At 35.0% G+C, this 24,243-nt stretch overlaps 1 protein-coding gene across 6 annotated transcripts in view; it reads right to left on the bottom strand.

Moving 5' to 3' along the window:
* Positions 1-24,243, bottom strand: part of LOC137235415 (potassium voltage-gated channel protein Shal-like) — a 1,011,987-nt gene that overhangs the window by 396,202 nt on the left and 591,542 nt on the right. For 2 of the 6 annotated variants that reach the window (XM_067758390.1, XM_067758391.1), the window contains exon 3: positions 17,287-17,439. In XM_067758390.1, the coding sequence (XP_067614491.1) occupies positions 17,287-17,439 (153 nt within the window). Of the gene's footprint in view, positions 1-8,010; positions 8,368-8,832; positions 9,132-9,194; positions 9,458-17,286; positions 17,445-24,243 lie in introns of those variants that run through there. The other 4 variants (XR_010947885.1, XR_010947887.1, XM_067758389.1 and 1 more) reach the window with 4 other exon arrangements.

The following is a 24,243-nucleotide window of genomic DNA, read 5'->3' as shown; positions in this document are numbered from 1 at the left end:
TTACTTGTTTTTTATATTTTCTTTCGTTCCTCTTCAATTACAGGATGAAAAAGGTAACATTGTTTGGCAGAATCCTCGACCTTCTTTTATCATGTATTGCCGTCCAATTAAATTTATTTTTTCTAAGGAAACAAAAGATTATATTGTTTTTGAAACGAACAAACTTTTAGAGGAGATAAATGCGTTGTTGCCAACAAAGTACATGCTCGAAGAATACGAAGTTTCCGTAAATCACAATATGCTTCTAGCAATGATTGACGGAAAAGTTTGCAATGCTTTGACTGAAACTTCTTCCGCACAAAAGTGTTATATTTGTGGTGCCACTCCAAAAGATATGAATAATGAGTTACGGGACTTTACGCCTAACCGAAATAATCTTGGTTTTGGTTTGTCTACTCTCCATGCATAGATAAGATGTTTTGAATGCTTGCTTCACATAAGTTATCGCCTTGAAGTAAAAAAATGGCAGCTTGGGAATGAGGCAGATAAAGAGAGTGTAAAACTACGTTCCAACGAAATCCAGAATAAATTTAAAAGTGTACTTGGATTGATAGTAGATAAACCAAAACCAGGTTTCGGCAATACCAATGACGGCAACACTGCTCGTAGGTTTTTCGAAAATTCTGAGGCTAGTGCTGAGATTACGGAATTGGATGTAACGGTCATCAAAAGATTCGACACTCCTTCGCGCATTAGCATCTGGGTAAATATAAATATCAAAAGATTTGAAAAATTTGTGGTCGAGACTAAAAAACTATACATAGATCTCTATCCATGGTTTAATATGCCTGTTACAGTTCATAAAATCTTAGTGCAAGTACTGATATTATAAAATCAGCAATTTTACCTATTGGTCAACTTTCTGAGGAAGCACAGGAAGCCCGTAACAAAGATTTGAGACGATTCAGGGTTGATAACACATAAAAGCAGTCGCATGAAGCCATGAATAGAGATCTTATGAATATGTTGCTTATAACATCGGATCCTTTAGTTAACAGTTTTAGGGAGATACCTAAGAAAACATTTAAAAGTCAGACTTCAGAAGTCTTAAATTTACTGTCCCCCGACAATGTTGAGGAGTCAATAAATACCCCAGTTGTTTCAAGCTTTCACAGTAGTGTTGCTGATGCTCTTGACTATTCCACAAGTGACTCATCGAATGAAAGTGATGATAGCGAATAATAACATAATTATAAAAGATAACGTACCCTATAAATTTTTGTTGGATCAGGTTTTATTTAATTTAAATCTATTGGCTTTTCTACCTTGTATGATACTTTACTTTTAAATTTTTTTAATAAGTAATTTTCGCATAATTAATTTAGATATTTACATTGTTATTATTATTATTGTAATTCACTTTTACATTACTGACTGGTACTATAAAATAATTTTGTAAAAATTGTAGTGCCAGGATAAATACTCAAATAAATACAAAATATGTATGTACATATGTACAGTCACTCACATAAATAAGTGGACACCCCTTTTTGGACAATTCTTACAATTTTCGCTTTCGCAAATTTATTTTAACTAATTTCCCATAAGAAAATTTGTCACGATCTGTAACAAAAACTAAATTATATTTAAAAAATGTTTGAAAAATTCGGCGAATTTTCATAAAAAATTTTAATTTTTTTTTTCGGAACCGTTATAGTCCATTCAATTTAAGTACAATAAAGTAATATTCTTAAGTCCTTTAAATTTTTTTTGGATCTATGTCACTTATTCACATGAGTTACTGTATATGAAATAAGCAAATGTATGCATATGAAGTAAAATTTTGGAAAAAAATCAAAAAAAAGAACATATGGCTGAAAAAAATGACGTAGTTGTAATAAATGACTGCATATGAAACGGAAAATCTCACAAAATAATTTTGTCCAGCTAGCTTGTTCTACACGAAACACTGTGTTTCGGTTGAAAATGCAGGTATTGAATATTTTATACTTGGCACTTGTTGTTTTCAATAACTGAATATTTGTAATGGTAATTTTACTTGATTCTACCAGCTCTTCCGATCAAATACCTACTTACTTTACATAACCTTTATTTTATTGGTTAAATGTAATTAGATAGTGAATCAATATACGTTTTCGGAAACAGCATTAAAAAATGTATCTTCCTGTGTAATTTAATTGGAAAAATATATTCCCTCTGGAATATCATAGTGAATATATTTAAAAGTTTGTTAAAAAATAATCGAAGTTATCACTTATGACCCTGCTGGTGACTTTCGTGTCGGTAAAATGAAAAAAAAAAGTCAGTTTTCATATTTTTCCCTTAAAAAAATGTCCATAAACGCATCGAAATCCATCCTTAAATATTTTCCAAAATGCAGATTTTCAATGTAGCGGTCTCAATTTTTGAAAAAGCGAAATTTGTTCTCATCTTATATGCTCTGCTTTTATTATGTTGCTGGATGGAGAGTTCTGTAAAACTTAGAAAAATACTCATCTACTGAGTAGTATGCATAAACTAACTAGTGTGTCTATTGGCATGACATTATTTTATGTATATAATAACACAAGCATACATGGTTTTGGATCTAGGCAACTAAAAGTGGTTTTTAAGACAATTTATGACGCTGAATCAGATTCTTCATTCCGTTTTTTAAGATTGATTCCAGTTTTTAATACAGTCAATAAATTCATTTTTAAAGATTTTTGTCAAATAATATTCATTTTATTAACTTAAAAGTAACAAATCAGAAATGAAGATTGGTGGAATTTTGAGTGCGTATGTGATGCATTAGGGTTCTGCTTATTTGTATGGAGGAAAAAAAAAAAAGTTGCGTAAATGATAGACTAAGGGGCTAAAAATGTTCGTTTTACTGTGATATACAAATATGTGAAGTTTTAAGTAAATCCATAGAGGTTTAGAGGTGGCGACAAGAGCTTAAAATTATATACATATATATGTAGGATTTAGTTATATTTAATGAGATTAATTGTATTTTAACAAAGTTTAATAATGTATACAGTGAATTTTAATTAAATTGAACGTCTTTACGGCTTGCTTGTCGTCTTCAAACTCTTCTTAGCTTCGATTTTCGTCTTAACAGCTTCGCTTTTCGTCTTTCGTCTTTCTCGCTCTTTTCGCTCTATAATTATGAACACGCTTTCTTTTTACTCTACGTCTTTAATCTTCCTCTACGTCTTTATGCTTCTTACTGAGTATCTTCTTCTTTCTCAGCTGGATGTTCACAATAAATTCCCACATTCGGCCATTTTGACTAAACATTCGCCCCGAATGATTCGTCGCCATCTTCGTCGTTTTTGTACGTAGACCATGGTTTTATGTATTCTACGTAAGTCGTTGTATTTTTTGGACCATCGTTGTTTCCAATTTTTTGCACATCATATGAGTTATTTTGCTTCACTGTTACAATTCTATATGGTCTTAAGTTTAAGGTTGTTCCAAATTGCGTCCTCTTTATGGCTACTACATCGCCAACTCTATACTGCCTTGGCGTCTTGCGTCGTAGATTGTATGTTTTAATATTTTCGTTTTGTATCTTTGAAATACTAGTTTTTGCTGCTGTTCGTAAATCTTTGCGATCGTTAATAAAAGTCGTCAACAATTCTTTCTTGATACACTCTTGCAACTGCAAATCTTCCTTAGTTCGCATCTTTGCGCCAATTAAAAGTTCGAACGGTGTTGTATCAATGCTTCTACAATATGTCGAATTAATCGCTTGCTGTACTTTGTTAACTTTTTTGTACCACTTGGTCGGGTCGCTTATGCTGAGTTTAGAGAGAACTGCGATTATTATAGAATTCAACCTTTCAACTTGGCCATTTACCCTTGGTAGGCCTGTCGTCGTTTTAACCAACTTTATTCCTTCACCGTCGCAATATTTGATAAAATCTTGAGAGGTGAAGGCAGATCCTCTATCTGAAATGATGTATGTTGGGTTACCAAAAGTCGTACTTTGATTGCTAAGCCGCTGTATTACTTCATTCGATGTGGTAGACTTCGTTGGATATAACCAGCAAAATTTTGTGAAAGAGTCAATTACTGACAAGATGTGCTTGTAGTTTTTGTGCGTCGACTCTAACGGGCCTAAAAAGTCGATATGGTACGTATACAAAGGTACGTCTTCTTTTTGTAACGGATGCAAAAATCCCTCTTGTTTTCCCCGCTTACGATTAGTCATTATACATGGGATGCAACAAGCTATATAATCTTGTATTTTTTCATCTAAACATGGTATGTAGAACGTCTTGGATATTAATTCTTTAGTCTTCTTCGCTGCAAAATGACCTCTGTCATGTGCGTTGCCTATGATTTGTCTTTGCATAGATTTGGGAATTACCAACAACTCAACGTCTTTGACTAACTTATAAAGAATGTCACTTTTAAGGAAATAATCTTCATAGTAATTTGCCCCATTGCTCAAAATTTGTTTTATAGCTTTAATCTTTTCGTCACGATCTTGTGCTTCTTTAATACCAATACAGGTACTGTCTACTACTATATTCATTACAGGGTATCTGCTTAGAGCATCAACGTGCTTCATACGTGTGCCAGCACGATGTTCAACTGTGTAATTATATTCTTCTAGAAAAAGAACCCAACGTGCCACTCTGGTGCACAAACTCTTTTTTTCTAGCGTTTTTGCAAAAGCATTACAGTCGGTAATTAATTTAAAATGTATTCCAAGTAAATAAACACGAAATTTCGTTAGAGCTCCTATCACTGCCAAAATTTCCAATTCGTAGCTAGTATATTTTCGTTGCGCTTCTGTTGTTTTTTTACTCATAAAATATACAGGATGTAATTGGTTGTCGTCTGGTGATTTCTGCAGCAACACTGCACCAAATCCGTCAATAGAAGCATCTGTATGCACTTCAGTTTCTTACGATTGATTTAAAATATTCAGCACCGGATTTTCTGTAAGTAACTTCTTTAAAATATTAACTGCAGCCTCTTCTTTAGCACCCATGCAAAACTTTACATTATTTTTAGTTAAATCAGATAATGGTTTCGAAATTATTGCATAGTTCGGAATAAACTTTCTGAAGTACCCGGTCAAACCCAAAAAACTTTCTAACTGTTTTAACGTTTGCGGCATTTTAAATTTTACGACTGCTTCAGTCTTTTCCGGCGATGGATAAAGCTTTTGGTTCTCTATAATGTGACCAAGAAACTGAATACGCGTCTTCAAAAAGCTACATTTTTTCATATTTAGTTCCAAACCGAATTCTTTACACGTTTCGATGACTTCTTTAAGATTTGCTACAGCTTCTTCTTCATTTTTTGAGGGAATAATTACGTCGTCTACGTATGGCAAAGCGATGCCTTTACGCGTTAGATGACGGAAAACAGCATTCACATGCCGTTGGAATACGCTAGGGGAATTGGAAAGTCCAAACGGCACCTTACGAAATTGATATTGACCGTTCTGCGTCACAAACGATGTATACTTTCGGCTTGATTCCTCAACGGAGACATGGAAAAAGCCGTTCTTAAGATCTATCGTACTAAAAACTTTTGCTTTTTGTAGCCTGTCTAATTGGTCCTCTATAAGGGGTAAAGGAAAATGATCTTTTACAATTACCTTGTTCATTCTGCGAAAATCAACGCACAGCCGCGATGTACCATCACGCTTCTTAACAAGTACTATAGGGCTAGTAAATTCAGAGCTTGACTCTTCAATAATACCTTTCTGCAGCCACTCTTCTATTTGGTCATCAACAATTATTTGCTCGGTTAGCGCCATTCTACGTGGCCGCGAAAATATCGGAGAATCGTCTTTTAATAAGATTTTCATTTCAACGTTTGTAGTTTTCGATAATACTGGTTTGTAATTTGATAAAAGTTTACGCACCTCTTCCTTGGCAGACAAACTAGCGTTTTCACCTATGTCAATGTTTTCACACGAATCAGTTACGTCTATACTAAGCACAGATATTTCTTCATTAGAACTGTCATTAGATATTTTGCTTATTTTTATTCCCGACGAATTAATTGTTAGTTCTGCGACTAAACAAAAATCCGCACCAATAATAACATCAACGTCAAGATATTCGGCATTTACAACAAAAAAATTTATATCAAACACATCATTGTCTACTGTAATGGTCTGCTTTATCTGACGCAATGGCTTAACATTACTGGTTTTGCCAAAACCTAGCAACTGCACTGTACATTCGTTTAAGTTTACGTTGTCTAATTGTTTAAAAACATTAAAACTCATTATATTCGCGGTACTGCCCGTATCAATCAGTGCTACACATTTGTTTTCACCAACTTGTATGGTTTTAAACATCATTTCGTTTGCCTTTCGTATTGTGTTCACTTTTCTTACTGGGTCAATTTTTTTCTTCACATCACAATTTTTTGCAATATGCCCAAATGCATTACAAACAAAGCACTTTGTTCCTTTTTCTTTATTTTGGTAATTCTTCGATACATGCCCTTTATCTCCACAAATATAGCATATTAATTCCTTTGGTTTTCGCTTTACATACTCTTCACTGCGCACTGTGTTTTCTGTGCTACATTTTTCTTTTTCAATTATCTTTTTGTACATCTTTAACTTCTCTTTAAATTCGCTCAAATTTTTTGCACCGTATAAAATTGTTTTATTTGTTGCTTTTGTGTCTATTCCGTCTATCACATATTGAATTAGTGCATCGTCGTCGATATGCCCGCGAGATGAAATGTCTTTTAATCGGTAAAAAAAATTCAAATACACATTCGTTTTTATTGCGTTTGCTTTGAGAGAGTGCTTCGTGTATCTGCTTGCTAGAAACGTTTGCTTTGAATTCTGACAACAGCGCTGCTTTCAATGCGCTCCACGAATTCAAATTTCGTTCACTTGCAACGAACAATTTTGCGATACCTCTTACTGCCTTTTTCGCAAAAAGAAAACGTTGAAAGTTACTCCATCGCATTAAATCAGCTTGATTTTCGAATTCTTCTATCCAGATTTCCACAGGAATTGAGTTTGTACCATCAAAATTACGAATGCTATCCTCTACGTCACGAAAACTGATGGCAAAGCGTGCAGTCATCATTCCATCATTAACGTCTACAATTTCTCTGCCGCTGTTACCACTGTTCGCGTCACCGACATTACCGAGTTGCGCTGCTTGGCTATGCACATGTTTTAATGGTGTAACAAACCGATTATTTGCTGCAAAATTGTTTGCGCTTCCAGACTCTTCATATGTTTCGTCGTCGCTCGATTCGTCGGCGTTGGCGTCAGCGTCGGGTACGTCGTATTTTAATAAGTTACCTTCTTGCAGGTTGCGAAAAATGCTAACTACCAACTCGTTATTATTATGGCTTATGCCTAAAACATTACAACTTGACACCAAGTCCGCCTGAGTCAAATTTCCTTCAATATATTTAATTTTTTCGTTGTATTCTGCGCTCTGCTCCGCGAAATTAAAACCGGTAAATGTACGCAACCGTCGACGATTATTTCGGTCACCTTCATAGCCAAAAACGAATTTATGCAACGCAATTATGCTTGGTGTTTTGCACACACGTAGATTTTCACATATTAAATCGTTGAGGCAAGCCATTTCACTGTGCATATAAGGACGAGCCCCCAAAAATGTAGGATTTAGTTATATTTAATGAGATTAATTGTATTTTAACAAAGTTTAATAATGTATACAGTGAATTTTAATTAAATTGAACGTCTTTACGGCTTGCTTGTCGTCTTCAAACTCTTCTTAGCTTCGATTTTCGTCTTAACAGCTTCGCTTTTCGTCTTTCGTCTTTCTCGCTCTTTTCGCTCTATAATTATGAACACGCTTTCTTTTTACTCTACGTCTTTAATCTTCCTCTACGTCTTTATGCTTCTTACTGAGTATCTTCTTCTTTCTCAGCTGGATGTTCACAATAAACTCCCACATATATATATATGCATTATTAGCAAAGACACATTTTTTTCGTGCCAAAAAATGTATCTTATGAATAGTTCTTTTTTTAATATTTAAATATAAAAATAAATTTAAAATATAGATCACTTCGATATTAGTTTCATAAATCCAACAAATTATTTTTATTTTGATATATATTGTGGGTCATCCACTCCTTCTATGTTATAAAAAATTTAATATTTGATTTTTGGTACAAAACAGTATTCAAGTAAATTAAATATTCGTGTATACAAATTGAAGCAGTTGTATCAAAGCAAGCCGGTACAATTTTATTAGAGAGTTTCCATTCATTCTGTGCGTCAAGAACTGTTTTAGAAATTTCCCTTCCAGTTGAAGAACTTAGCTTGGGTACACCTATGTGCTGTTCGCCTTCCATATGTGTAATAATGATTGGGAAGCACTCTACCAATTTATGTCCTGTCAATTCTGGGAGCATTTTACCGTCCCAATGCACCACTGCTGACATCTGAAAGTAATAAAAAGTGTGGATGGGGTTGCAATTTAAATAATCTTTGCTTCTTCATTTAAAGAATTCACTCATTTGCATTATAATGTTAATTATAAAATCTGACCTACTTAAGTAAAAACACGTACCAGAAAATGTTTCTCTAATTGTTTTGAAACATTTGCATGTAGGTATGAAACTAATCGAGCCATAACTGCAAAATTAACTCAAGCGACAAGGTTTTGGATTTTTCATTTTTAATGGGAATCGATTGCCAACCATCATATGTATCAGCTGCAAAATATTCAAAGCTCTACGACAAATCCTTGAAAAGGCATAACTACAGTAATTAGAACGTAAGTAAAAATTTTGAACATTTTAAAGCTTTCTCTAATAGGAAAAACTTGCCTATTGTAAAGTTTTGTTTTTGTCGCTTACGGAAAAGTGGCGTTTGTGGCTCAATACAGATTTAGAAAAATGCATTACCAAGTTAAGGCAACCTTTTTTGGCAGATTCAGCGGCAGTTGCTTCATTTTCTTCTCTAAGTCGCTGTAATGTTCTTCTATAAATGTAAATTCTCTTATATCATGGTCCAATTCTTCCAATACTGCGGATATTAAATGCATGGCAGCATTGTTTGTGATTCGCCATTTATCCAATGAAAATAATACGCGAGGGGTTAAGAAATGCTTTCGTCCTCTTTGTGCTACTTGTAATTTTTTTTTCAGGTTCCGGAATGTGCATCGAAGAATCACTAACAGTACCCACAGATGGTGCGTCGGACTCTGGAGGAAAGAATAATTAATACATAATAAATAATACATAACACACGTAACACCTAATTTTACCTTCCTCATTGTATGATACTTGGGTAGCTACGCGCTCAATCTCCCTTTGTTTTCAGACATTATTCTCCGAATCACGTTGCGTCTTCCTTTGCTTTTTCTTAGCTAACTTTAAATCTGATCCAGCTAAATTACCAGGGCGTCCGTCCTTGCGTTGCATTTCAAGAAATGCCTTGTCCTCTTCCATTGTCATCATCGTCATAACATTAGCATAGGCGATATCAAACAGACCGTTTAAATACGCTACAAAAGCGGCCTCTTGTTCTCTGAAAATCCCTTTGAATTTATTTTTCTGTTTGAGAAGACCTTTCCATTTTATAACTAGTTTTTTCACTTTCGAAACACAATTGTACTCTTTACGAATAGGAATTCATGCTTTCGACCAAAATACTGACAATTCTTTTATGACAAGCACTGCCCTTTCATGTATTGTTAAACGAACTTTATTGTGATTGTAAAAAAACACACAACACTTGCTTAATCGATGGCAATTTGCTTCCGTGTTGTCTTAGTAAAAAAATTTCGTCAGTTGATCGTAAATTCGCCATATTTTTTTAGCTTAGTACACAAAAAAAAAACGATGTATTAACCTCCACAAATTCGTATCAACTGCAATGTTTATTTATTCTTCGTACCCAAAGTTACAAATTTACTTTGAAAGAGTTTACCGTTTTAAAGCTTTTTTAGCGTCTTATCCAGTGTTGCCAGGTTAGCCTTTTCGAGGCTAGATTTAGCCTTTTTTTGCCTTAAGCCTCAAAATTTTGGGTTTAGCTTCTTGACTTTTTTACTCCAAATGTATTTTTAAAAATTTCTAAAATAATATAATTTCAATAGCTCCTGTGAACACCTAATACCTAATAATATGAGTTCTCTACAAAAGATTAATTCTTTTTCTGCCGAAAATTCGTTGAACATTTCAAAGCCAGATGTATTTTCTTACTTTTAAAAAGAGAAGTACAGTTATTCTTCAAGTCAAATAGCATTAATAGAGCTGCAGTGGCGAAAACTTATAACTATACAATGGAAAAATGTACACTCCACCATGGAATTTTGGTCGGAAGTCCGAGAACATAAAAATGCATTAAACGAACCTCCTTTTTAGAACTTGTCGAACTAATATTTAGTTTTTTAGTATTACCACTCAGTAACGCGGAAGTTGAAAGAATTTTTGGTGGCATGAAAATTCTAAAAACTAAATTAAGGAACAAACTAAAAATTAAAATGCTTAATGCGCTGCTTAATATTAGATGCTCGTTAAAACGCTTATCTAAATGTTGTAATGACTTTGAAATTACCGATGATCTCATATCTATGGTAAATAGCCAAACTTTATACCCAGACTTAAGCTCTTCTGATTCTTCAGACGGGGAATATTTTATATAAATAATTAGTTTGTAATATTTTTTTATGTATATACACATATGCAATCATTTAAAGTAATTCCATGTGCTAGTCAAGGAAAATGTGCCTGATATGTTTTGAAACAGGAAGTTATGCTTAAGTTATGTTTATAAGTTTTTATTTACAAATGTGTAAACTAAAATATAAAAAATTTTATGAATTAACCAAAAAATTTCTGGCATTTTTTTAGCTTCTTTTTTTTACTAAATTTAGCCTTTTCTAACCTTTTTTTTTGCCAATCTAGCTTCTTTTTTTTGCATCACCTGGCAACACTGGTCTTATCATAGAAGTAATGAATATGTGAATTTAACGCATGCATTGAACTCGGCAGGCTTATTGCTTTGCGTGCTTGAGCTTTTTGAAGTTTTCTGGATGAAAGTCTCACAACAACAGTAAAGGGCTATATTTGCACAACAAAAAAAGTTTTTCGGATAACAGTTTGAAATTTGTTTAGTCAACGTTCAGCTATTTTCTGTTTAATCGCCTGGGAAGTCACTGATTAAAGTTCTGTGAAGGCAATGCAAACTTTTCTAATTTCATGTTGTTATCATTTTTGAATTTTTTCTATTAATGTATTTATTGATTATTTCTGTTATTTACCCACAATTTAACCATTGTATTTAGAATGGTTTTAAAAAAACACTTTTTTGTGTTTACAGTGGATGCCGTAAAAAAATGAATTTTTTTTAAACGCCTATATACAGAGGTTTCAGCTCAAGTCGCCACCTCTAGACAAGGTCTGATCAGGCTGAAACTTTCCACTTTCTTATACTGTATCAATACGAACATTTTTTGGCTGTAAGACTTGAAATGGGATCAATTTCATAAATAAGCCTAACCCTAGTGATGCATATACTGATTAGTATATCACCTGGTATAAGTTTGGCGTAGGATATCCTCGTGTTAAAATTGGCAGTTGCTAATATGAACAAAGGACAGGACTCGAATTAGTTGGGATTTTTGGCAAACTAATATTCATCTAGTATACAACTGATAGGTTTGACTGCAGGGTTGTGATAATAAGAAGGTAAAAAGGAAAGCGCGGAACAAAGTAGGATAATTTAATACAAGCCATTTTATAGAAGCAAAAAGGATATGCAAAAGCCTTCTTAAAATTGCTAAAGAGTATTGCTTTGTTTTCCTTTACATAAAGCGGACCCCAGTGAGGCAATTTAATATAACCTTCCGTCACACCACACAAATTAAATATCTTCTTATATAACCCCATGCAGAAAAAATAGGATCCAGTCATACAAAGCATTTGTTTCGCCCTACAGGTATGATGACTACCTCCGAACTGGCGCTAATCGTACCAACAGAGCAGAAGTCTGAGGCTTAAGCTGCAGTTACCCACAAACGTAAGTACAAAAAACGTGTCAGCTGACACGACCTATCTTATCAATGTGCAATGTAAACGAAAACTCACCAACGTTCAACGCACGTACGTACGTAGCCCGGAACGTAGAAATCAAAACAATTTTGATTTTTTCCGTAAGAACGTGTCAGCTAATCGCTCTCTCACTAGCCAGAGTTGCCTAGTAAACTTTTGCGCCCAAATTTTTGACCGTTTGCAGTTTTTATGCAAAAACACCTAATTAAAGTTTGAAAAATTGTGGAAATAATTCGAAATAATTTTGTTAAAGTTCAGATTATAAATATATAATCTATTTATACTTATTTAATATTAATTCCAGCTTTTTACAACATCAAAAATCAAAATAGAAAAAGTTGAGGTTTCCGTAAGCATACAGGTCAATGGCAACAATTTTTTCTTTGCCACTACGGGCATAAATTTCGCTCAAATGTGTGTACGTGCGGCATACGTATACTTACGTTACAGATGTCGGTGGGTAACTGCAGCTTTATTTATATTAATTAATTAATGCTCTGCCTGTCACATCGAATATCCTGTGTTTACGCCCCGGGCAAAGCAACACGTTTTTTTTTTTCAATTAGAAGAATTTTTTTCTGAGCGGGATCGTCCCTCGGTAGCACTCCGAGTGTATTTCTGCCATGAAAAGCTCTCAGTGAATACTCATTTAACATGCAGATGTCGTTCGGGGTAGGCATAAAAGCAAAAGGCCCCGTCTCCCGCCTTACATTTATTTTTTATATTTAATTAATCAAAGGTTGCGACTATTTTGAAGGCACCTACGACTGAACCAGTGACGACTGCGTTCAAAACGTCTGCAAAAAGAGGCAATCGCCATTCCGGATATTACAAGTTAAAAGTGTTAGTTGAAAGCACTGCGAAGGTTATAAATTAGAACTAATTGCTCTAAGAGACTGTTCTAGTTCTAATTCTGTGACCCCACAGTGTATTCCGCCAACATTTTTAACATTATGATGTCTTAGGAAATGGAAATTGCCCCTTTGTAGACATTTTGATCGTGTTCTTAAAAAATTATAATTTTCTATAATCGGGTCTCCAGTCAAAATAATTGGAAAACGCATTTATTATTTTATTGCCGACGTTTCGACCGTTTATTGTGGTCTTCTTCAGGGCTTAAAAATCTCTGCGTCTTCTTCGTCAGGTTTTTCTTTATATATATGATGAATTTCATATCAAATCCAATATGCGTTGAACCCGACGCCCTCAGAATTTGATGAAATTTTGCATGGGGTTACATCTTACCCACCCAAACACAACCTCATTTTTAGAAATTGCATTTTCGAAAAATTGTGGGCGTGGCAAGGTATCGAAATATCCGAAAATATTAGAAAAATTACGATAATAGGTACTTTTAAATTGTGATTACTACGGAATGGCTTTACCGATTTCAAAGATCTTCATACCATTAGAAAGGTATTGAAATAATACACTGAAAAAAAATTTTTTTTTAAATAAAATTTAAAACTGAAAAAACACTTCAAAGATCAAGCGATTTTGAAAAATAAAATTTTATTTTAGAAAGGTTTATTTAATATATATAACATATCTGAAAACTAAAATTGGATTTTTTTTTAATTTTTTTAAGTAAATGCATCTCTTGGTTACTTTCTCATATTTGGATATCACGCGTAAATTAATCAACCAATTTGAAAAAATTTTATACCGTTAGGAAGGTATTAAAATCACCTTTGAAAACATATACTGTAAAGATTCTATATTACACTGAAAGAAAAAAAATTTTTTAATTTTTTTTTCAAACTGGGAAAACAACTCAAAGACCAAGCTATTAAAAAAACAAAATTTTTTTTTAGAAAGGTAGATTTAATATATATAACATATCTGAAAACTAGAAGGGTGTTTTCTTTTCTTTTTTTTAAATTTATTTAAGTAAATGCATCTCTTGGTTACTTTCTGATATTTTGATATCACGCCTAAACTAATCAACCGATTTCAAAAATTTTTATACCGTTAGAAAGGTATTAAAATCACCTTTAAAAACATGTTCTGTAAAGATTCTATTTACACTGAAAAAAAATTTTTTTAATTTTTTTCTACATTTTTTTTTTTCAAACTGGGAAAACATTTCAAAGACCAAGCGATTTAAAAAAAATTTTTTTAGAAAGGTCGATTTAATATAAAAACTAGAGTGGTGTTTTTTTTTTTCTTTTAAAAAAATTTATAAGTAAACCATCTCTTGTTAACTTTTTTTTTATTTGGCTATTATTGTGTGACAAAAATGGTACCTAGCTATACTTTGGAAGTTATACAGATACAGATACTATGACTAAGTATTCTAATAGATTCGAACAAGAATCGTATTATAAAATTTTTCAGACACGCACAATAAATAGACATACACTTGATAAAGTTAATTTTTTATTTTTATTTATTTAGATTTAATATACAACTTTGCGCAGTTCATACTGCTGACTTTCGGAATATTTGCTTACTTACTAGTTTGTTCAGGTAAACTACGCCTGTCCATGCTAGAGCGTTTGACGTCCGAAAACTTTGTTTTATTTTTTTGTATATCTTTGCTAATTTTTATCAATTCGTAAGATAAATCATGCCCAAAAATGTTCTTAATTTCCTTAGATGTCATGGTGTTTGGTAATAGAGATAATATTTTTTGCTTGTCCAAATTATTTGAGCAGTTTTCGATTTGATATTTCATGTTCTCCAAAATTTGTTCGTAGTAAGCTTTGATCTTCTTTAGGTCTTCTGATGAAGTTGACAGTGAACCACCTCCAAGTGAATCCGAAATGCTTTGCGCAATTTGCTGTGTTTTTTTTGCAGTATGAATACCTTTCTAAATACTTTCGCTTCATTGGCGATGGATGGCTTCCAATATGAGGAATAACATGCTTATTTATATTGTCGACGAGTTCGTTGCGTTCGAGTGATTTAGTATAGCTGCTGCATGTTGGAACTTCCTTATATTCTTGATACAATTCACCGCTAGTCAAGATTTCTTGTGCCTCTTCACTTTCCGTTTCAGTAGAACGCTGATTATCAGCAATCTTGATAGCATCCTTAAGTTTAAAGCGACAACTTTCGCAAATACGGCAACGATGAATGTCGGAGACTGCTGGAAAATGCTCAGATATCAGCGCTGCTTCGTTTAAGCTATTGTTTCGAAGTTGAGAGGAACATTTTCTTGATAGCTGCACAAATCTGTATTTATTAGTTGATTCCATATCAATGCCTAGTTTCGTTCTGGTCTGTATCTATCCGTTGTGTTGTTTTTTATAGTCCATGGCTGCTGTGGCAAGTAATGTCAATCTATGTATCCGTGGTAGGTAACGTTAATATGCGTGTGTGTGTGTGCGCGGTATTGATACGTCCGAATTGTTACCTTTTCCAAGGGTTGTTTTTGTAGGTATCTAGACATACCGCTTGTTAGCTAAGCGGTAGGTTGAGGTAGGTAGAAATCGGTGATTTTTGCCGTTTGGTAAATTTTTCGTTTTTGCTTGTTCATTGTTACGTGTTTGGTTGCTGTACTTTCTGGCTTGTGCTGTTTTTTGTAAACTAGTTTTAAGGGTTCAAATATTTCGTCACAGATAGTGTTGGTTTGTTCGTTTATTATCCTGCCGTCAAATGTTTTTAACTTGTATATCTCCATGTTCTCAAGTACATTGAGCCGCCGACCTTTTCCTTGTACGTGAAGTATTCGAGCCGTTGCTTTGATGTTAGCTGGGGTGCACCCCACTGGAATAAAAATTTTTAACAGTGTATTTTTTCAAAGGTGATTTTAATACCTTTCTAACGGTATACAAATTTTTGAAATCGGTTGATTAGTTTACGCGTGATATCAAAATATCAGAAAGTAACCAAGAGATGCATTTACTTAAATAAATTAAAAAAAAAAGAAAAAAAACACCCTTCTAGTTTTCAGATGTTATATATATTAAATCTACCTTTCTAAAAAAAATTTTTTTTTTTTAATCGCTTGGTCTTTGAAGTGTTTTCCCAGTTTGAAAAAAAAATTTTGAAAAAAATTAAAAAAATTTTTTTCTTTCAGTGTAATATAGAATCTTTACAGTATATGTTTTCAAAGGTGATTTTAATACCTTTCTAACGGTATAAAAATTTTTCAAATTAGTTGATTAATTTACGCGTGATATCCAAATATGAGAAAGTAACCAAGAGAAGCATTTACTTAAAAAAATTAAAAAAAAAACCCCATTTTATGTTTAGATATGTTATATGTATATATTAAACAGACCTTTCTAAAATAAAATTTTAATTTTCAAAATCGCTTGATCTTTGAAGTGTTTTTTCAGTTTTAAATTTTATTTAAAAAAAAAATTTTTTTTCAGTGTACTAAAAATTTTTACAGTGTATTTTTTTGAAAGCTTATTTCAATACCTTTCTAATGGTATGAAGATCTTTGAAATCGGTAAAGCCATTTCGTAGTAATCACACTTTAAATTACCTATTATCGTCATTTTTCTAATATTTTCGGATATCTCGATACCTTGCCACGCCACGAAAATGCAATTTCTAAAAATGAGGTTGTGTTTGGGTGGGTAAGGTATAACCCCATGCAAAATTTCATCAAATTCTGAGGGGGTCGGGTTCAAAATGTACGTTTTTTCAGCCTTTGATATGAAATTCATCATATGTGTTTTTAAATAAAACGTAGTCACTTTAATGCTCAATTAAGAAACGGAAATTATTTTACAATTTAAAATTACTATTTTCAATAGACAACCCACAAATTATATTTCAAACTCTAATTTGTATGTAAGTACATATGTATACATATGTAATTATACATATGTATACATATGTACTTATATATAAATTAGAGTTTGAACATATGATTATAGATGAACATATGATTACGTCCAAACTCATTTACGGGGAAAGCAAAAAACATTTTCCCATCCATAGTTTTGAACTATAATTTTTTAATGTTGATACTACCGACTGTTTTGTTTTTATGTATAATTTTCTATAATCGGGTTTTAAGTCAAAATAATTGGAAAAACGCCTTTATTATTTTATTGCCGAGGTTTCGACCGTTTATTGTGGTCTTCTTCAGGGCTTAAAAATCTCTGCGCTCTTAAAAACAAAACAGTCGGTAGTATCAACATTAAAAAATTATAGTTCAAAACTATGAATGGGAAAATGTTTTTTGCTTTCCCCGTAAATTATTTTGGACGTAATCATATGTTCATCTATTATATTCGTAAAATTTAATAAGTTTAAATTGTATTATACAATATTTTTGAATTATCTTGGCTAAGACCTTCTGAATTAAGCTATCGATATAAAGTTATAAAAAGCATACTATACCTGATAACGATTGGAACAACAGACTCTGCAACACGATTGGATCAAGCCGACTGCGCTGCTAGATGAATGTGCAGGGCTGGCTATTGGAGATGGTGAGCCAGTTCTTTTCGGTTGAATGTTGTATGGTATTTCAAACTCAACAAATTCACGGTCCTTTGCTTATATAAATGATCGTGTTGTTATTCATTTCAGTATTTAAATAACACGTACGGTGTGTTACATCAGATAACATAGAAAAATGAGAAAAAAAATGTTAAAATATTTAAACCATTAACTCAACTTACAAAATATGATTAGTAAGAGAACAAATATCTATGCATGCCATTACTCGGAATAGAAAATAATAAGACTTGAGATTGCACAGGGACATAGTGATAGAACTTTTAGAATAAAGTATGGATACCACACGGGGTGCCTGATCTTCGTTTTAATTCGAAGTCATACCACCCCAAACTTTTTTCAGATGCCTATTTTGTGAGCAAAAATAAACTCAGCAAAAAATTTTGACGAAATTTCCCAGAGCGCTCTTTGAGAAAACTGCATTTTAGTGCATCACCATGTAACATCAATTGCATTGTTAAACTGTGAAAATATACTCTTGGCGAGACATACCGCAATTTGTAGGTCTGTCTAGTGGAGCCTACTTACTTAGATTTTCCAATATACCATCGCACTCTGGGGTGTGCTGCCAAAAACCCCCTTTCCATAGGTTGATTCATATGTTGGCTTACAAAATTGTATGTCATCAAAAAGAAGTAATTTCTGCGCTTCCAACAATTTGTGATTTATAAATTTGTATGAAGGAATATCAGAGAAACCTTACAAAATATATTAAAAATCCAACGTAGTGCATCATTGTTTATTTGGTATAACGGCTTTCTTGAATATTTTTTTTAGGTATATATACAAGGGATTATTGGAGAGACAGTCACTTACACCAAGGTATGAATTGAATGAAAAGTGTCTATTTCGGTATAAATAAAATTAATTAGTAACAAAATTTTAAAAGTTTTTTTAAAAATTTCGAAATTTTTGCAATAAAAAAAAATATTATGAAAATTATTAATAATTTTAAAATTTTTAATATTGTAAAAAATTGAAATTTTGTTAAAAATATAAATAGGTGGTTTTTGGTTTCTAATTCCAGAGTTCTAGGGTATATTGTAAATTCTCGGTACATAGGGTTTATGTGATGAAATATGCCCAAAAAGCTTTTGGGGAATTTTATTGCTAAGCTTATTTTAGCTCACAAAATCGGAATCCGCAAAGGAGTTCGAGTTAATGTGACTTCGAATTAAAACATAGTTCAGGCACCTCGTGTGCCAGTACTCGTTTAAATTACTACGATCATAGTATCGACGATAGTACTCGCACCCAGCAAAACGTATTGAGTATATCCGCTCGAAATGAGCACTTCGCCGCTTTAACCATAATTGAAGAAATATGTAGATATGTATTTGTATTGTTTTTAAATAAGATCGCATATCTTAAATTTAGTAGAAAATAGGTAGGCATCAACTCAGTCAGAATTGGGAAGAACTTCTCCGAGTCATTCAAAACTAAACGAGGCTTCAGACAGGGTGAACCCCTATTGTGCAATTTCTTTAATTTGATACGGGCGAAAATTATACTGGCTGCAGAACTTAACCGCTCTGGAACAATATTCTATAAGAACATATGTTGATGGTATTGATATCATCGGCCTGAACACCCGCGCCGTTAGTTCTTCTTACTCCAAACTGGAAAAAAGAGCACTAAAGATGGGTCTGATGGTTAATGAGGACAAAATGAAGTACCTGCTGTCATAGAGTAAAGAGTGAGCGCATATGCGCCTTGACAACGGCGCTACTGTTGGCAGCCATAATTTGAATATAGTAAAAGACTTCGTTTGTATGGTGTTTAATAAATGAAACGCACTAATTAACAGCTAAATTGGACTCATTTGTTTAAAAAAAAAAATAAATGTAAGGCGCGATAACCTCCGAAGAGATCTAAGGCCGAGCTTCTCTTCCGATTTGCGTCGTGCTCCTCTTGATTTTTCCCTACAAATTGGCCGGACGGGACCTACATGTTTTATGCCGACTCCGAACGGCATCTGCAAGGCAGATGAGTTTTCACTGAGAGCTTTTCATGGCAGAAATACAATCGGAGCGCTTGCCAGACACTGCCGAGGGGCGACCCCGCTTAGAAAAAATTTCTTCTAATTGAAAAATCTTATTTCTAAAATTTTGATGTTGCTTTGCCCGGGAGTTGAACCCAGGGCATACGGTGTGATAGGCGGAGCACGCTACCATCACACCACGGTGGCCGCCAATTGTCATTTGTTTAGTAAGATTATTATAGTTCATAGGTATGATTACAAGAAATGGAAATGAAATAAGATAGAGTATATTGCGTTTGTATATACAATTAGGGAGTTCACAAAGTGTACTATTGCTGCTATTTTACCTTCTGCTATTGATATAGCACCCTTGTAAAAAAAAAGTAAAATAAAAGCTGCGATTTGTCAAAAATATACATATGACATCATCATTGTGGAAGAGAGTAGGTTAGGTTAGGTTAGGTTAAAGTGGCTGCCTCCGCTGTCCGAGCGGAGACTCACGTATGCCGTTGTGGCCCGTTGTGCTACCACACGGGGGGCCCCTATTTTCTGTTTCCCTACTTTCGAAGAAGAAGAAAAATCAGACACCAGTGAGGCTAAACCAGCGCCTTTGCTTGATGAAACCCAATATGTCGTTTGTGTTTGTAGATTCAAGCTCCGCAAGGCACCCAAAGTAGTGTATGTGGAGGCATCGGTACTTGATTTTTGACAGTGCGGTACAGTGGCACAGATAGTGCTCTACGCTTTCTATCTCCTCCTCGTCCCTACAGCTGCGGCAGAAATCATTTGTCTGTAGGTCCATATAGGCACCGTGAGTGCCCATGAGACAGTGACCTGTGAAAAGGCACACTAGTGGGCTTATAGAGATACGGTTTAACAATATTGCGATCTCTTTTCATCCAGCTTAGGCCATATTTGCTTGGATATACTACATGTAGGTTCCTTGGCCCATCTGGCGTTTGCTTGATCCGTGAAAAGAGATCGTAGGCAGTGTTTGCAAGTATTTAGAGGAGGGCTGGCCCAACCAGTGGAGGTTATTATTTGCAGGTTGGTGCCTTCCCTAGCTAGCTCATCCTCGTCGCAGTTTCCTGAGATGCCACGGTGGCAAGGAACCCATATTATGCTTAGGTTGCAATTTTCAGTTAGTTTGTTGAAGGTTTCTCTGCACTTCAATGCCACTAGTGACGAGGTGTTATTGCATTGCAGGGATTTTATGGCAGCTTGGCTTTCAGAGAAAATTGAAATAGAATTGGTCACCTCCAAGTTAGCAAGATAGAGGGCTGCTTCCCAGATAGCCATAAGTTCAGCCTGAAAAACACTGGAGTGGTCCGGTTAACGAAAGCCCTCGCTTAGATTGAGCTTCTCCGAGAATATTCCGCTGCCGACTCTGTTGTTTAGTTTAGAGCCATCTGTAAAAACGGGGATTTTGTGAGATCCCAGCTCCCCGCCGTTTGGACACTCGTTCCTATCTGGGATTCTTATGGAACATTTGTTGTCCCAGCAAGGGGACGGTGCTGTATGGTCCCATTTCAATAAGGTTTCGGGGACCTGCTTCAGGATCCGGGTGTGGCCAAACCTGCAATCCCTCCATGGTTCGATAGCCTTGCCGCGTTGCAGGAGGCACAGTATTTACCATATAGGTCACTGGGGAGAAGGAATAATATGGTTTCAAGAGCTTTAGTGGGAGTGGAGGGAAGGACACCGCTGGTAAGCATTACCGCCATCCTTTGCACTCTCGTTACTTTGCTCTTGTTAGATTCGATATCGAGTTCCTTCCACCATATGGTGACGGCGTAGAAGAGTATGGGTCTCACCACTGCCGTGTATACCCAATGGACTATGCGTGGCTGGAGACCCCACCTTTTTCCTATTGCCGATTTACAAGCATTGAGAGCCATAGTGGCTTTCCTGGATCGTTCCTCCACATTTCGCTTCCAGTCAAGCATCCTGTCTAGAATAACTCCGAGATATTTAACCTCGGTAGAGAGTTTGATTTCTCTCCCATTCAGGGACGGGAGAGTAAATTCCGGTGTAATGCGTTTGCGGGGAAAAAGCACCATCTCAGTTTTTTCACTGCTGATGCTAAGTCCGCATTCCCTAAGCCAAGTGTTTGTTAGATTAAGAGCATTTTACAAGAGTTCGCCAAGCACCGGAAGGTGTTTGCCGGTAACTGTCAAGGCTATGTCGTCGGCATATGCAATGATTTGGCATCCGGTCATAGATAACAGAACGTTCACCGTCAGGTTCCATAGTAGAGGAGAAATAACGCCCCCCTGGGGGGTTCGTCTGTTGGTATACCTTAATAACGATGAGCTGCCCAGATCAGAGTTAATGCTTCTCTTGTTTAGAAGGAGCTCGACGATTTCACAAGAGGCTCTTCCACCCATAGTGAACGTAGATATTTTGCGACCGCTGCTGGGAGAACGTTGTTTAAGGCCCCTTCTGTGTCGAGAACGATACCCAGCGTGAATTCTTTAAAGGCAAGACCCTTCTCTATCTTAATAGTGATAGCATGTAGAGCTGTCTCTATGGATTTGCCTTAGAGTAGGCGTGTTGGTTGTTGGAGATTAGTACTTGATTTGCCGATCGTCTAATATAGGCGTCCAGAAATCGTTCTAGAACTTTTAGGAGGAAGGAGGTCAGAATTATTATTCTGATATCCTTTGGACTGTTGCCCGATATCCTGCCTCCTTTGCCTTGGTCCATTCCGTGAAAATATAGACCAGGTTGAGGCAAGCCTTGTAGATTTTAGCTAGCAGTGGGCTTTTAAGATCGCTTGCAGCTTGTAATTCAGCGGGAAATATTTCATCCATTCCCGGAGATTTGAAGGGTTTAAAGGACTTGATTGCCCAAATAACTCCTTTTTCGCTTACAATGTGGTCCAGGGGTTGAAACGGCCCTGGGTTAGATTGCGTGTTTAAGAGGTATGGTTGAGAGCTGCAGCCTGGAAAGTGAGTGCTGACCAGGGTTTGTCATCGGCTGTCATCGACCTCTGAATTAAGCTCTAAGTTTTTAGCTTCTAGCTCATCGAGAAGTTACTTAAAATCCAGTTTCAAATTTCGATTCGTGCGCCACCTAACGGAATTTTTTCTCCTCTTGTTCCTTTGTCACGGAGTTTTAATCTGTCTCTGAGGTTTCACGTGTGTAGCTTATTGAGAAGTTACTTTAAAATCGATCTCAAAACACAACATTTCAAAATTCTTATCTAAATATTTTGATCCGTGCACCACGTAACGAAATTTTTTTCTCCTTTTCTTAAATTTTATCGGCGTCTTATCTTATCTGTGAAGTTTTACAGTTGTAGCTCAATGAGAACTTACATAAAAATCAATCCCAAAATTCCCTCCGTTTCGTACGATTTTTCTAAATATCTCATCCCGTGCGCCCCCTAGCGAATCTTTTTGTATCGTGTCATCGGCTGTCATCGACCTCTGAACTAAGTTTGAAATTTCAAGTCTCTAGCTCATCGAGAAGTTACTTAAAAGCTGGTTTGAAAATTTTCAAAGTCTTATCAGTTTATTTCGACCTGTGCGCGACCTAACGTTTGTAGCTCAATAAGAAGTTACTTAAAAACCGATTGCAAGATTTGTATGAAAAGCGGACAAACATTCAACTGACCTAATATAAAGGAAGTAAAAACAGAAATTACTTCAGAAAAGGTGTTGGTTATAATACTGTCAACTGATGCATGTAGTAGTGCAGTCGCGGGCGTACTTTCCCACAAATTTTCAGATAGTTCTGTCAAACCTAAAACTGAACGAAATTACAGCACGCTAGTAAAAGAGGCTCTTGCCATCGTATATTGCGACAACCATTTCATTTTACCATAAACCATTAGTGACAATCCTCGGCGAGCATAAAGTTTGCCAGCAATGGCAGCTGCCCGAATGCAGCGGTGGGCGTACATACTTACCGGGTTCAATTACTCGATTACGTACGTCAAGGGCACTTCCAACGACGCTGATAGCTTGTCTCGTAGGCGATAACTCAACAAGACTGTTTCGAAAACTCGTTTGTCAATTTTATTGAAAATTCGAACTATTTGAACATCAATTTCAAAAGCGTTGGTAGGGAAATTAGGAAATATCCAATAATTTGCAAATTATCACATACGATTCTTCATGGCGCAGTCAACAATTTGACTGAAGCAAAATTTATTCCTTTCAAGGATAAAATTAATGAACTAACAATTGAATATGACTGTATTTTATGGGGATATAGAGTCGTTATACCTAAAAAATTTCGAGTTCATATATTAAATGAGCTTCATGCCTCACATATGGGTATCGTAAAAACGAAGGCTCTTGCCAGATCGTATGTCTGGTGGTCTAACATAAACTCTGATACCGAGCATGTCATACAAAATTGTCTCTCATGCCAAAAGTTACAAGCGAGTCCAGAAAAAAACTCATTAATTTCGTGGAAGTCGACTAGCTCTCCGTGGAGTCGAATTCATAATGGTCACAGACAATGGTCGCCAATTTACTTCTGCCGAATTTAAGTCAGTTTTGAAAACAAATAACATTAACCACATTCTCACAGCTACTGGCCATCCGGCAACCAACGGCTAAGCTGAAATATTTGTTAGAATTTAAAAAAAAATCACTGTATGCAAGTTTAGAAAAAAGAAAACACTCAGATATTGAATTCATTTTAAATAAATTTTTAATCGATTATCGGAATACAATTCACACAACTACAGGAGAATCTCCTGCAAAATTGTTTCTCTCGCGACCTTTATTTCTTGTTTCGACCTTTTGAAACCCCCGCTATTTCAGAAACAAATTATCAGTAAACAAATTAAAAGCGAACAAAACTACAAAGGCAAACGGGAAGAGCACTTTCAAAAAGGGCAA

This window comes from Eurosta solidaginis, chromosome X (genome assembly GCF_040869045.1).
Source record: "Eurosta solidaginis isolate ZX-2024a chromosome X, ASM4086904v1, whole genome shotgun sequence".
NCBI lineage: Eukaryota > Metazoa > Arthropoda > Insecta > Diptera > Tephritidae > Eurosta > Eurosta solidaginis.
The sequence above is the reverse complement of the archived record's forward strand: the minus strand, read 5'-3'. Positions and strand labels throughout refer to the sequence as shown.